The sequence below is a fragment of the Muntiacus reevesi genome, chromosome 6, assembly GCF_963930625.1.
Source record: "Muntiacus reevesi chromosome 6, mMunRee1.1, whole genome shotgun sequence".
Classification (NCBI taxonomy): domain Eukaryota; kingdom Metazoa; phylum Chordata; class Mammalia; order Artiodactyla; family Cervidae; genus Muntiacus; species Muntiacus reevesi.
Genome location: NC_089254.1, coordinates 60654554 through 60667609, shown reverse-complemented (window position 1 = coordinate 60667609; position 13056 = coordinate 60654554). Strand labels below are relative to the sequence as shown.

General features: G+C 41.7%; 1 protein-coding gene across 1 annotated transcript in view; it reads left to right on the top strand.

Moving 5' to 3' along the window:
• The window catches only part of AVL9 (AVL9 cell migration associated), a 55552-nt gene extending 50271 nt beyond the window's left edge, over positions 1-5281 (top strand). Inside the window, exon 16 of the mRNA XM_065938657.1 lies at positions 781-5281. Within this exon, the coding sequence (XP_065794729.1) occupies positions 781-896 (116 nt within the window). The 3' untranslated portion in view covers positions 897-5281. The remainder of the gene's footprint in view (positions 1-780) is intronic.
• Positions 5282-13056: the final 7775 nt, after the last annotated feature.

The window sequence follows — 13056 nt, the reverse complement described above, 5'->3', positions numbered from 1 at the left end:
ATGACCTGTTCCCTTCTTCCACACTCCCCTCTCCAAGAACAGTGAGTGTGTATGATTCAACTTAAATAATTTCATTATAACATCAGCTTTTGAGATAATGCTGTTACAAACAAAACAGACCGCAGGCAGATAGAGCTCTGTATGTTTTCATTTGGTGCACCATGGTTATTTATTTTATTTATTTGAGTGCTTCGGGCCTGTTGCAGGCTTTTCTCTGGTTGTGGCGCACAGGCTTAGTTGCCCCGAGGCATGTGGGATGCCAGTTCCCCGACCAGGGATCAGACCAGGAATGAAACCCGTTTTCCCCCGCACTGTAAGGCGGATTTCCAACCACTGGACCACCAGGGAAGTCCTGTGATGCAACATGATTTTAGATGACAATAACAAATTTCCCTAAGCAGCCTAACAACTCTTTCCTGTAGGTGGTTTTCAGTTATAAACTTGGATTTGGGTTACAGAGAGCACATAGAAGTTTTGTTTTGTTGGGGGTTTTTTTTGTTTTTTGTAGCTCTCCAATTCGTTTAAGAACCACTGGCCTGGGAAGAGTTTCCCAAAGACTTTCAAAATACTTAGGAGAGCAGTGTCTTATACCCAGACATTAGTCAGTTTCCTCTTAGACATTCCCACGGTAAGGGATTATTTTGAAATTAGAAGTGTCAATTTTATTGTAGTACCTATGAACATATCAGCGTGTTGCAGTTAAGTAGCATTGGTTTTTCAGTGTCTCTTAACAGAAGTGAAGACTGTTTTCCTTCTGTTTTTCCCCTCCTTTCCACTCAGGCCAGTCGGTTGGAGGAGCTTTTTCCAGCGCGAAGACAGCTATGTCTTCATGGCTTTCCACTTTCACCAGTTCCACTCCACAGAGTCTCACTGAGCTGCCTGACGGGAAACCCTGAGCCGAGCAAGCCGCCCAGAAGCTGCTGTCGCTTTCTTAGGTTTTAAGCGTCCCCTGTCTGTCTACTGCTCCCAGACTGTTCCTCTTCATCGGCTGCAGGTCCACAGCAGGGGACCAATAGGTCGAACTGTTTACATGGACGGTTGCCCTCTGTCTAAATGAATGTCATGGGACACTGAAAAGATGAAAACCACAACCGCAGCCGGGATGGCTTCCCAGGTTGGGGTTTAAATTGACTACGTTTATTTCAGTCTGAGCCTGATTAAAACACACAGTGAACCTTCTAATGAATTTTGAGTTCTGACATTATACATTTGTTTACTTTAGAAAAGTTTCTCCTTGATGTAAGTTTTGTTCTGTTGTTGCTGTTTGAATATCCAGATGGATATTTATACGTGCTAAGATTAAGTTATATTGCTATTTTAATTTCTCTAAAGCGAGCCCTAAAATATTCTGATAGCGTGGAGGGGCCGTACAATCCAACCCTTTGCTGTTATTTTGCTGAGTTATATGAGGATTTTTTTGTTTGTTGGTTCTCTACCTACAAAACAAATTTGTCATTCACTTCCTCCTGGAAACCATAGAAGTTAGAGGTGGTAGTTCTGAGGATGGAGTGTTTTGTGATTTTAATTTATCCTTTTCCCATCCTACGCACTTGCTTTGAAGTGTCAAGGAGTGTCACTGTGCTTTTTTCCTCTTCCTAATTGTTCAAGTAGATGTGCAAAGAATTAGCATGGTGATGGTTACAGCAGAGTTGAAACAGTTTAACTGTATTTAGGGCAAGACTTTTAAAGACCTAGGTGGGTTCTGTTGACTGTAGTAAGGTTGCAGTCTTTACATGCATTTTTAACCCGAAGTTTGTGCCTTCTATTTCTTCTTTTGAACGGTTTTCCATTGGGTGTTTACAGATTTAACAGGTTTTTTCTCAGTCTTACTCTTCATGAAGCTTTTCAAGGCACTTGGCCTTCCTCCTTCCCTGATAGAAAATCCTCATGTAATCAATGTCTAACCCCTTCCAAAAGCATTTATAAAAGAAAAGCAAGATGATCTGTAAATATTAAATAGAATTCTCATCTTGGCTCACATTTAGAAAAGCAAGAGAAGAAAACTTCAGCCATGACATTAGTCATGTTTTGTGAAGGACATCTGGGTTCATGTTAGACACAGGTGTGCTCACTACTGAAGGTTTTTACACAACTAGACCTCATGTAGCTGCCAGACTCAGCTCTCATTTGCTTTTCGAGGGGACTTTGATTGGGTGTTCTCAGGGAGTACTTACAGGCAACAGACTGCTTTTTCAATAACAAAAGATACTTGGGAAACACATTGTGAATATAACCTACATTAGATGTGATGAGTATTGAGAAAATCGGGAGCCTAATTAGGGAGGACTCTTAATTATATTTGATTTATCCTATAAGAAATGTTTGTGTAAGAAGCACTACTGGGACGTGTGAAATGAAGCATAGGGACATAATCTAAATATCCCTGAATTTTCCAATTTGTGTTTTAACACAAGTCCTATAACCCTAAAAGCATACTTCCCTTTGAGTATAATGATTTAAGAATTCATTGATGATAAAGGGCTTACTGTGGGAAACATTAATTTCACTTCTACTAGGAAAGCTTTCTCAGGAAAATACTGTTTGAAGAGAAGAAGGTAGTACCAAACAAAAGTTTTAAAAGGTACTTTAAAGTTGCACTGAGATGAACATCTCGTTGTTTCATGAGGGCACTTCATTGGATAGAGTATGATAGTGTATCAGATAGCGTTCATAGTGCTGTGAGGGGTCAGCCAGCACGCTGCTGGTTCATCCTTTAGTTTGTATGATTTGTACAATTGGGGTGAATTCTCATCTCTCATCATTCAAAGCAGCCCAATCCACTTTGGAATCCCACTGAAATAAAAATAGTTACATAAAATTTAACATTGCTTTGCTCTCACTCCCCATTTTAATGCACACCTTAATGGAACTTTCTCTTCACTTTTGCAGTTAAGAGTTCCACCCTTACAGTGGTCATTTAATTGGCTTTCAACATAAAATGAGTATTTCAGAAGATAGAACTTCTATCATAGAGACGGTCAAAAGACCATAACTATATTTATTCTTTCAGGTCCTGGGAGGTATGGGGGTCTTCAGGGAGTGCAGGCTGCCACATTGTTGGGACCCCGGGGCACCCAGCACAGGTGGAGGCAGGAAGCCTGGCCCCTGGTCCTGGGGGCCTACGTGCTTCAGGTTTGGATTCTGGGCCCCGCCCAGCGGCAGCCTGGAAACAGTAGCTTCCTCCAGCCACTGGCTCTGAGCCACAGCAGCCAGCACGGGTGTGGCCACACAGTGCTTTCATCTGAGAACTAAGTGTGTTGAAGTAGGCCTGAGGGAGCTAGGGTCAGCCAGGCTTTTTCAGAGTGCGCCAGGCACACAGACTGCATCCACAGCTTGTGGACACGTCTCTGCTATCCAGGTGACTTAAAGATAGTGTTTGGAAAAAGTCCCTGGCTGGCTTTAATTCCTACTAGGCACTGAAATGACGATGACATAGGTAAGGGAAAGAGGGCTAAAGCTGGCCCAAGTGTCCCAGGCTAATGAATAGAAGTTGCCTGTCAAAGTATGTCTTGTGGTTATTTTGCATTTGCATTGGCTCATGTAACCAGGATGAGTAGTCTATGCCCAAATCCATTAGTGATTTGCCAGCCCTCAGACCCTAAAACAATTCTCTTCTACTTTTTGCTTTAAGAAACACAGCAGTAATATTCTTGGGCAGCAGACCAGAGCATATGACCTGATCTCCTCAACCTTACCTTGCTTTCTGAGTCCTATATTAAGCATTAAAGTTTTTTTTAGGATAATTTACTTAGAAAGGCAAGGAGGAAACAAACTTTGAAGGGAGAGATGAGACATTTATTGTTGCAAAGCCGAGAGACAGGTTCTTAAAGTCTGCATGAAAGTATTTTGGGAGCAGTATTTAATATGCTAAAGGATATAAGAGTTCTTTAATAAAGAAGTTAGATTTTTCATCTGCTAGTTACAAGCTGTAAAATGAAGCTTTGTCTCCCTGGCAGGCAAATTTTGGTTTGCTTTTGTGGAAGTTCAAGCCAGTGGTCCTTTTCCATGAGGCGCAGTGATGAGTTTAGGAACACCCAGCTCTGGGAGAGGCCAGTGGACTAATCCTGAACCCTTATGAACTATTATCTGCTTCAGCAGTTTTGGAAACTAGCCTGTTAGGATGGTAGCCGATGAATGTGGCCTGTTATTTATTGGGGAGTTGGTTGGGACTCTGGAGATGGTATTGACACTGGCATGCTCTAACTGTGTGGCCAGAGATGGCACGGTATTCAGTCTGTCCACCCAGTTCTGTGGTATCCTCTAAACAAGATAGAGAACGCAGCCCTGGTTTCTAGAAGAAGATTGTCATTCCACATAGTGCAGTGTGTCACTAGGAGCTTTTTCATTCCAAGGCATTGGGCTTCGTAACATTGGAATTGTTTTTTCATAATTCCCAACATTCCATAAATATTTGTCAAGGACAAAGAAAAGGAATGTGTTTCTTTATTCTTTTCACATAAATAACTTTGTACACGTGACTTCCTGCTTTCATATGAAGGAGAAGAAACTAGCTCCCTTGTGTGGCAGCTCCAAAATTAAAAGATTGTTGCACGTATAAGGGGTTGAATATATTTTATAAAACTAATGCATTTGTATTTCTGTGCTGTTCTAAAGATTACCTTTTTACTTATATTAATTAAAGATATAGAAAGTATATATTTAAATCATGTAAATGTGACTCATTAGGGAGTTTCCTCAATCTTAATATTCATCAGCTTCTCACACTCATATAGTATGCTGCTCAAATTTTTTTGTGTGCAATATGAACATTTGAACATTTCAATCAGGTACTGAGCCAGTAAAGGTAATTGAAGTTTTTAGAAAACTTAACGTTGCTTAGAAAATATTTTGTTTTCTTGAAATAGTAATAATTTATAGCTGGAAAGATAAGATCAAGACTTATTTCAGGCCACTTGGTCACTGGTTCCTAAATTTAGGAAGCACTTGATTAACAAGTTGGTGAAAGCATTTAGTAGGTACAGGAATAGTTTAAATACTTGAGAGTAAAGGCTTTCCTCCAATCCCTTTCTAAGAAGTTTTAGCTTAGAAATCTTAGAAAGTTTTCTAAGGAAGTATAGCTGTGGTACATGTTCCGATCAGAAAGGTAGTTCCTCTTTGCTCTATTAGTTTTATAATTTGTACTAGTTATTTGTTTCTGTTGTCATTTGTTTTTTTTTAATGTTAAAATTATAAATCACGTCTAATCATACTGAATTATAAAACTTCTACTGTATCTTTCTTTTAAGGAAAAATGAGAATAAATTATCCTGTTTGTCCTGCCTACAGTGTACTTGGTCTGTCTTCTTAGAAGTACCCTCCATGTTGTCAGTGTGGTTTCTGGCCTGTTTCAGCAATGGACAGAAGGGCCAGCTTTGTTTGTTAGGAAACTAGCAGAACTAGAGGACTCGTTGCTCGTTTTTTCTCTCTCATTTTGAAATTACTTATGGTGGTACTTCAGTCTGTGAGGTGGCTACCCTTACAGCAAGAATCTTCAGAACCTGGGGCTACTCAGCATACAGCCAAACAGAGCTTGGTCATGCAAGAACATCTTGTCACATGCTCACTGACAGAAATCCCCAGGGGACAGGGGCATTGTCATAAGCAGTTTATTTTTCCATCTGGACTGGTGAGCTTCAAAAATAGCCTTGACATTGCCACTGAGGACTCCGAACACATTTTCATATGTATTTCCATGTACCTTGGTTTCTTTCCTTACAGCTGTTTGCAAAACAGTTTCAAAGAAGGAGACAAGTTTCTTTGCCCTCCCAGGAATGGACACTTCCTTGAGTGCAGGATTAAGTTTAAGGTACCAGTGTTACAGCATGGACTGTTTTCTGCCTGGATCTGACAAGGTGACTCGGGCAGTGGAGCTCGACAATGCTGGCATCTCCCCTTTCCCAAGGACCTGCCTTCCCAAGGACCGACACTTCAGGCTCTGCCATGGTGAGAGGATGATCCCCCTTCGTCTCCCGGATCAGCATTGCCTGGCGTTCATTCTCATAGGATGGGAGATGCAATCAACAAATTTGGCAACATCTGGAAGGAACATGATTATAGAGTCAGTTTCTTCCAAGAAATCACCCATTGTGAAGGGCTTCCCTCCTTCTGCAGTAATCACAGGCTCGGGGAACTGCTCAGTAACAGAACTGACCTGTTCATGTTTACAATCAACAAACCCCCAACCAGCCTTCGACTTTCACGTCAAATGACTGATCCAGTCCAGTCAAGACGGCTAAAGTCTAGTCATCAGCATAGGTAACATGCTTCGTATGACTATGGAGTCAGAGGCTGGGAGCCTCTGGTGTAGAACTGAATGGTCATACTCTTTGCTCTTGATCCCGTGTATATACCTATTTTTGGAACCACTGACTTTCCCACAGAACACAAAAACTAAGATTCAAATATTTCTAAATGTAGGTTTTATCCTCCACTGGACCTAGCTTCACTCCTGGGGCTCAGAGCTGTAGACTGTGGGGAAAATGATGAAAGTCACTTGAGAAGATACTGATCATTGTTGAAGCCAGGTGATGAGTACACAGGAGTTTGTTAGACTATTCTGGTGGTGTATATGTTTGAGAATTTTCATAATGAAAAGTTTAAAACTTGCTGGTCAAACAACTCTACTGCTGCTGAAAAGGCCCCATTGCCACCACTCGCCCCTTCCCCGGCAGTACTCTCAAGTAGTTGCAGAGAATTTTGAAGCCTTCAGTCAGGCCCTCAGCATCAAGTCAGTGTCCGCTAGTCCTCTTCTGACCTTACGTGGTTCAGGCCACACATCCTTGTAAAGCAGAATCTCTCTCGTTAACTTTAGAAAGGAAGGGCTGGGAAGGACAGAAAATAAGTTTTTTAAAAAGTTGGTTCAATCACTAAGTTCTCACTGTCCCTCAGTAACTCATCTCTGTCCTTCTCATTCTAACTTCACTTCCATTGTGCATGTGTGCTCAGTCACTTCAGTCGTGTCTGACTCTGCGACCCCATGGACTGTAGCCCGGCAGGCTCCTCTGTCCACGGGATTCTCCAGGTAATAACACTGGAGCGGGTTACCATGCTCTCCTCCAAGGGATCTTCCAAATCCAGGCCTTGAATTTATGTCCTTTGTCTCCTGAATTGTGGCAGATTTTTTACCACTGAGCCACTGGAGAAGCCCTCACTTCCATCATTCCTGGTCCATTATGCCTGCACCTTATTGGTTTCCCTACTTCAGTCCACCCTACCCGTCACACCCAGATTCATCTCCCTAAGACTTTAGGGTATCTTTAATTGTCCCTTGCTACATGATAATCCTCCAAGTCTACTTAACTGTCTACAGAATTAAATCCAGATTCCTAAATCAGGCGCTCAGTGTCTGCTACACAGTAATGTCCCAAGCTTCACCAGTGACCCCCTGGCCTCCACAAGCCCCCGGCTAACTGACACCTTTGCTGTGGTGACACTTTCCTTCCCTCTAGCTGTTGGATGAGCATTATTGAGAAGCCGTGTAGACACTAACTGACGTCAGCTTCAGCCCCTCTTGTTCTTCAGTCTCCCCTGGGGCTAACCTGAGTTCTTCCTAAAATACCTGGACTCAGCTTTTATGGTTGATGTTGTTCAGTTGCTAAGTCATGTCTGGCTCTTGGCAACCTCATGGACTGCAGCATGCCAGGCTCCTCTGTCCTCCACCATCTCCTAGAGTTTGCTCAAATTCATGTCCAGCGAGTTGGTAATGCCTTCATTGAGTACCACACAAATAAGTGCTTCCCAGTTTTGGAGATTTTCGGCTAGCAAAACTTTAAGAAAGGGATGGCAAATTAAGTGTGAGATATACATCTGGAAAGAAACGTATACATTAACCAATCATACAACCGATGCCTGGGGAGAAAATAGAATATTGCCAGCACCTCAAAAAACGCCCCATCCTTTGTGTCTCTCCCAGAGCGTAATTCTTCCTCCAGAGATACTTGGTTCTCTGATTTTGGAGATAATTATTTCTTTTTAGTTCTACCTCCTCCTTTCTATGTTTATATACACAAAGCATTGTTTTGGTCTTTGAACTTGTATAAATGGAATCACCTCATTGGTACTGTCTTTTTCTGCCTAATTTTGGTTTTAGGGGATCATTCTCTTTCACTGCTTCCTAAGCTGTCTCACTGTACAACTGCACAGTTTATCCCCTCTACTGTGGGTAGGCATTGGCTATTTCCGGTTTGAGGTTCTGGTGATGAGCAGTGCTGCTCTGACCCTTCTAGAGTATACCTCCAGTTCACCTAATGCACATTTTCTGTACGGTATATATGCGGGAATGAAACTAGGGGCATGGAAATATGTATCCCTCTAAACATTTTTGTTAATGTCAACTTGTTTTCAAAGAGATGGTACTATTTTACCCTCCCACCAGCAGGGCATGAGAACAGCATTGTTCCACATCGTTCCCAGTGCTTGGGTATCATCAGGAATTTAAATTTCTCCTGATTCGGTGAGTGTAAAATGGTATCTCATTGTGGGCTTTAATTTGCATTTCCTGGATGTACTAGTAAAATTGAGTACCTTTTTATTTATTGATTGATTGTTCACATTTCCACTTTGGGCAAATGCCTGTTTGTTTTTTTTTTTTTTTTGCCTGTTTGTTTTTTACCCACTTTTCTATTGGTCTATCTGTTTCTTATTTGCTTGAGTGTGCATGTGTGTATATGTCTGTCTACAGATACATACTGATAGAGATTTCCGGATACTGTTTCTTTGCTGTGTTGCAGACTTCTTGTTCTGTGGTTTACCTTCATTCTCTGTGGTTTCTTGCTGAATCAGGTTCTTAATGTAGTCACACTTTTATCTTTCCTCTTAAGATTAGAGGAAATCATATCTTTTTGTGTTTCATTTAAGAAATTTTTTTTCCACTTTAAGGTCATAAGGATATTCTCTATAATCTTCTAGTGTTTCAGTTTTCCTTTTCATACTTAAAGAATTTCTCTACCTGAAATTTCTTTCCCAATCCCCACCCTCTCTTCCTTACCCAATATGACTAGAAAGTTTCGGCACTTCTTACTTTGCTGAGAAAGAACTCTTCTTATTTATTTATTTTTGTTTTTTTTTAAAAATCTTTATTGAAATATATTGATTTACAGTGTGTTTGCTAGTTTCAAGTGTATAGCAAAGTGATTCAGTGATATTTTTTAGATTCTCTTTTTTTTATTTTTTATTTTTTAGATTCTTTTCCATTATAGGTTATTACAAGATATCAAGTAGAGCTCCTTGTGCTGCTATACAGTAGGTCCTTGTTGGCTATCTATTTTATATACAGTAGTGTGTATATTTTAATCCCAAACTCCTAATGTGTCCCTCCCCCCTCCCCATCCCCTTTGGTTACCATAGGTTTGTTTTCTATGTCTCTGTGAATACTTCTGTTTTATAAATAAATTATTTATATCATTTTTTTAAAGTTCCATATATAAGCAATGTCATATAATATTGGTCTTTCTCTTATCACTATCACTTCTTACCAACACATTTTGATACCAAACCACGAGAAGAGCATAAGGTCAGAGTAAAGGAGAACGCTTTAAATCAAATAATTAACTCTTTGTGTTATACTTGTTTAATTTGTCCATATTTTTCTCATTTTATTACAGGTCCTTTGCAGAACTTTGCCTAAGTATAAGTTAATGAAGATGGAGGAAGGAATCCTATTTTTGTTTTTTTTAATTTTGAAAGGCTGATGTTCTCCAAGTCTAACAACCACATAAATGTCCAGTGTGTCCGTAACTGTCCGGAGCAGCCACTAGCAATAAGGACTTCTGATACTTTAGCAGAGGTGCATAACTGGCCTCCAGAGATCCAAGATGTACACATATTTGACTACTTGCCCTGGGAAGTCTCTCTTAAAACTAATGCAAGTCCCTCACACTGCTTTTTAAATACCACCTTCTTCCCATCAAGTATTTGAGTGCCTACTGTGTACACACACAGTACATGCCCCACACATAGCAGGGGGAGATGGACAATTACCGTGAATAATTATCATGGATGGTTACCATGGATGGTAAAGAGGCTAGGTCAAGGGTCAAAGCCCAGCCCAGTTTGATCACAGCATGGCAACCAGCTGCTTTTTTACAGATTGAATAGATGTTGGCTCAGCTGGTAAAGAACTTGCCTACTAATGCAGGAGACACAAAAGACTCTGGTTCAATCCCCAGGTTGGGAAGATCCCCTGGAGGAGGAGATGGCAACTCCTCCAGTATTCTTGCCTGGGAAATCCCGTGGACAGAGGAACCTGGTGGGCTACAGTCCATGGGGTTGCAAAGAGTCAGACGCGACTGAGCACACACGCACCTGTAGATGTTTCTTCCCCTGAAGACTGTGATGGTTTTAAGAGTGAGGTGGGTTTAGAGGAAGAAGCTGTAAGATACAAAGAGCTCCAGGGCCTTAGAAGAACAGCATAGGCAAAGACTGGGAAAAAGCAGATGTTCTTTGGTGTGGCTGGAATATAGCAAGGAGAGATGAGGCAATAGGCTAAGGCCAGACCAGGAAAAAGAGATCCCTGTCAGCCTGGCAAAGGGGGGTGGACTTGTTCTAAAAGGCCAGTGGAAAACCTTAGAGAGCTTCCTAAGAGCAAGTGGAAGGATGCTGCATTTGAAAAAGTTCTTTCTGGCTTGGGCACCACAGCATTTAGACTAATGGGGCTTGTGAATGAAAAGCAACTCCAAAGTGATTGTGGGCAGTGCCAGGATAGCACAGAGGTCTCTTCAGCATCAGTTGTTACCTTTTGTGGCCATGGATCTTAGTTCCCCGACCAGAGTTGGAACCTGCACCCTCTGTAGTGGAAGTGCCCAGTCTTAACCACTGAACCACCAGAGAAGTCCCCATTGAAGTTACTCCTTTTGGGCAAAGGGGAGACCCAAGAGACACTTGCCACCACTGCTGTGTGGATATATTTAAACCTGGGTGCAACTCTCTTTTTAGTTTACCAGCAGGAAGGGTATACTTCGTGTATTCAAAAAGTCCATCTGTGGTTAACACCTGGACTTTGATTTATATTCAGTCTAATCCATGGAATTTTTATTCTGATCAACGTTACCAGATGAACCATGTTCTCTGAGGAATGATTAGCCCAAAGTAGGACGGAAGAGAATCTGAGAAGTAGCCTTTCCACCTGCCACTTGGCTCTGCCCTAGGAAACAGTCACCCAGCAGCACTTCCTGGAAACCACTGAGACAGAAGTTACATGGCACCGCCTCGGCTGCAGAAATCCTGAATTGGTTCTTTGTACAAGATCGTCTCTTAGACACCAAAGCTTCAGTGCCCTCAAAAGATCATTCACTCCCTCTAAATGCCTTAGAAATGGAAATTCTCAGGTAAGGTTTTAACAGATGAAGATAAATGAGTATTTTTGTGTGTGTCACCCACTTTATGGTCATTTAAAAATCCAAGGCCAGCCGGACTGAAATTTTAGAATCTTATATGTTACAACAATCACATTTTAAAGTGTGTTTTTCCATTGGTGATAGACTGTGCATTTTGAGACTCGAGGTGTAAAACATTTTTATTTTGTGTGCCATTTAATTCCACGCCTTTGAGCATCTGGACTTAAAGAATCCTTAGGATTTTTCCTCTCGGGTCTCCTTGGAAAAGAAGGATGCTAGTTGCTACTTCTCTAGTTGGAAAACATATTTTCTGTTTCCTTTTAAGTTATCAGGTTAAATTCAGTGACTGTTCTCCCAAAGTTTCTGATACAATTCTCAGGGAATGTGGAATGGGTTTCCTAATGGACAGTGTTGTTTACGGGAGCTGGGCCTCAGCTCATAAAAGCCTGTATGTCAGAGAACCAGAGTATGTACCAAATAAGTAGAAGGTGCCAGAGAACTGAAATGCTCCACACAACAGACAGAAAAATGTGATAACTTACAACTTGACAGCTGAAAACATAGCTACCCTCTGCACAGCTCCAGTGGGAATAAGTTAAGATTCAGTCACAAAACCACTTAAATATGGGTGAGGTGCTGTTTAGGGGTCCAGGAGACAAGAGGAGATCTGCTCAAAAATTTGATATTAAAAAGAGTGATGGACCTCTTGAGAGGTCCAATAAAGTGCCATGACTGGAACAATCAGAGAAGGCTTCCTGCTAGAGGTGACATTCACACTACTCCTTGAGTGAATATGTTAAGATTTTGAGTAGAGGCAGTAAAGATCAGAGCAGACTTCTAGTCTAACCAGGGGTCCTATGAGCTGTGATGCAGGAGAAGGGATCAGTGGCTATAGGCCTATGAAGAGATATGGAGTGATGACAGAGGAGAAAGAAGTGAACAGTCTCTGGAGATGCCAAAGCCAGAAGGAACCTGAGAAGTATAGAAACCACCTGAGATTAGTCTTGGTGAGAATACAAAGATTAAGGGAAAGAGAATGAGGAGGAGGGAAATCCCTGCCAATATAGGAAGGAAAAGAAGTAAGGGTTCATCTGTATGTTGAGAACCTCTGTTGGATGAGGTGGTCACCTTCCCAGAGTCAGAAGTACGAAATACGCTATCAAGTAAGCTGAAAAGTTTGGAAGGTGCCGTTAGCTTTATATCAGCGTCACAAAACAAGGCATTTTGAAAAGAAACATCAAGTTGTTTTCTATGGGGACCAAAAGATGCTTTTTCCACTTTCAGGCTGTGACAAATTTCAAGTCCAAGCATAATGTTGATTAAAATCGACTATTTTCACTTGATCTGTGTGGTTATATGAGTGTGTGCTCAGTCGCTCAGTCATGTCTGACTCATTGCCACCCCATGGACTATAGCCCTAGGCTGCTTTGTACATGGGATTCTCCAGGCAAGAAACACTGGAGTGGGTAGCCATTCCCTTCTCCAGGGATCGAACCTGGGTCTCCTGCGTTGCAGGTGGATTCTTGACTGTCTGAGCCACCAGGGTATACAGGATAACAAAATGAGCATTCCATCACTTGATTTAAGATGGGGTCTCTCCTCATTCTCAGCTGGGGAAAAGATGGGAGGAGGGGAGAGGCCCCGGGGAGCACTCGGGCTGCTGCCCTCAGGGCCTCCTGCCTGTGTTCCAATCGCTACCTGAGTTTCCCTCACTGGGAGAGGA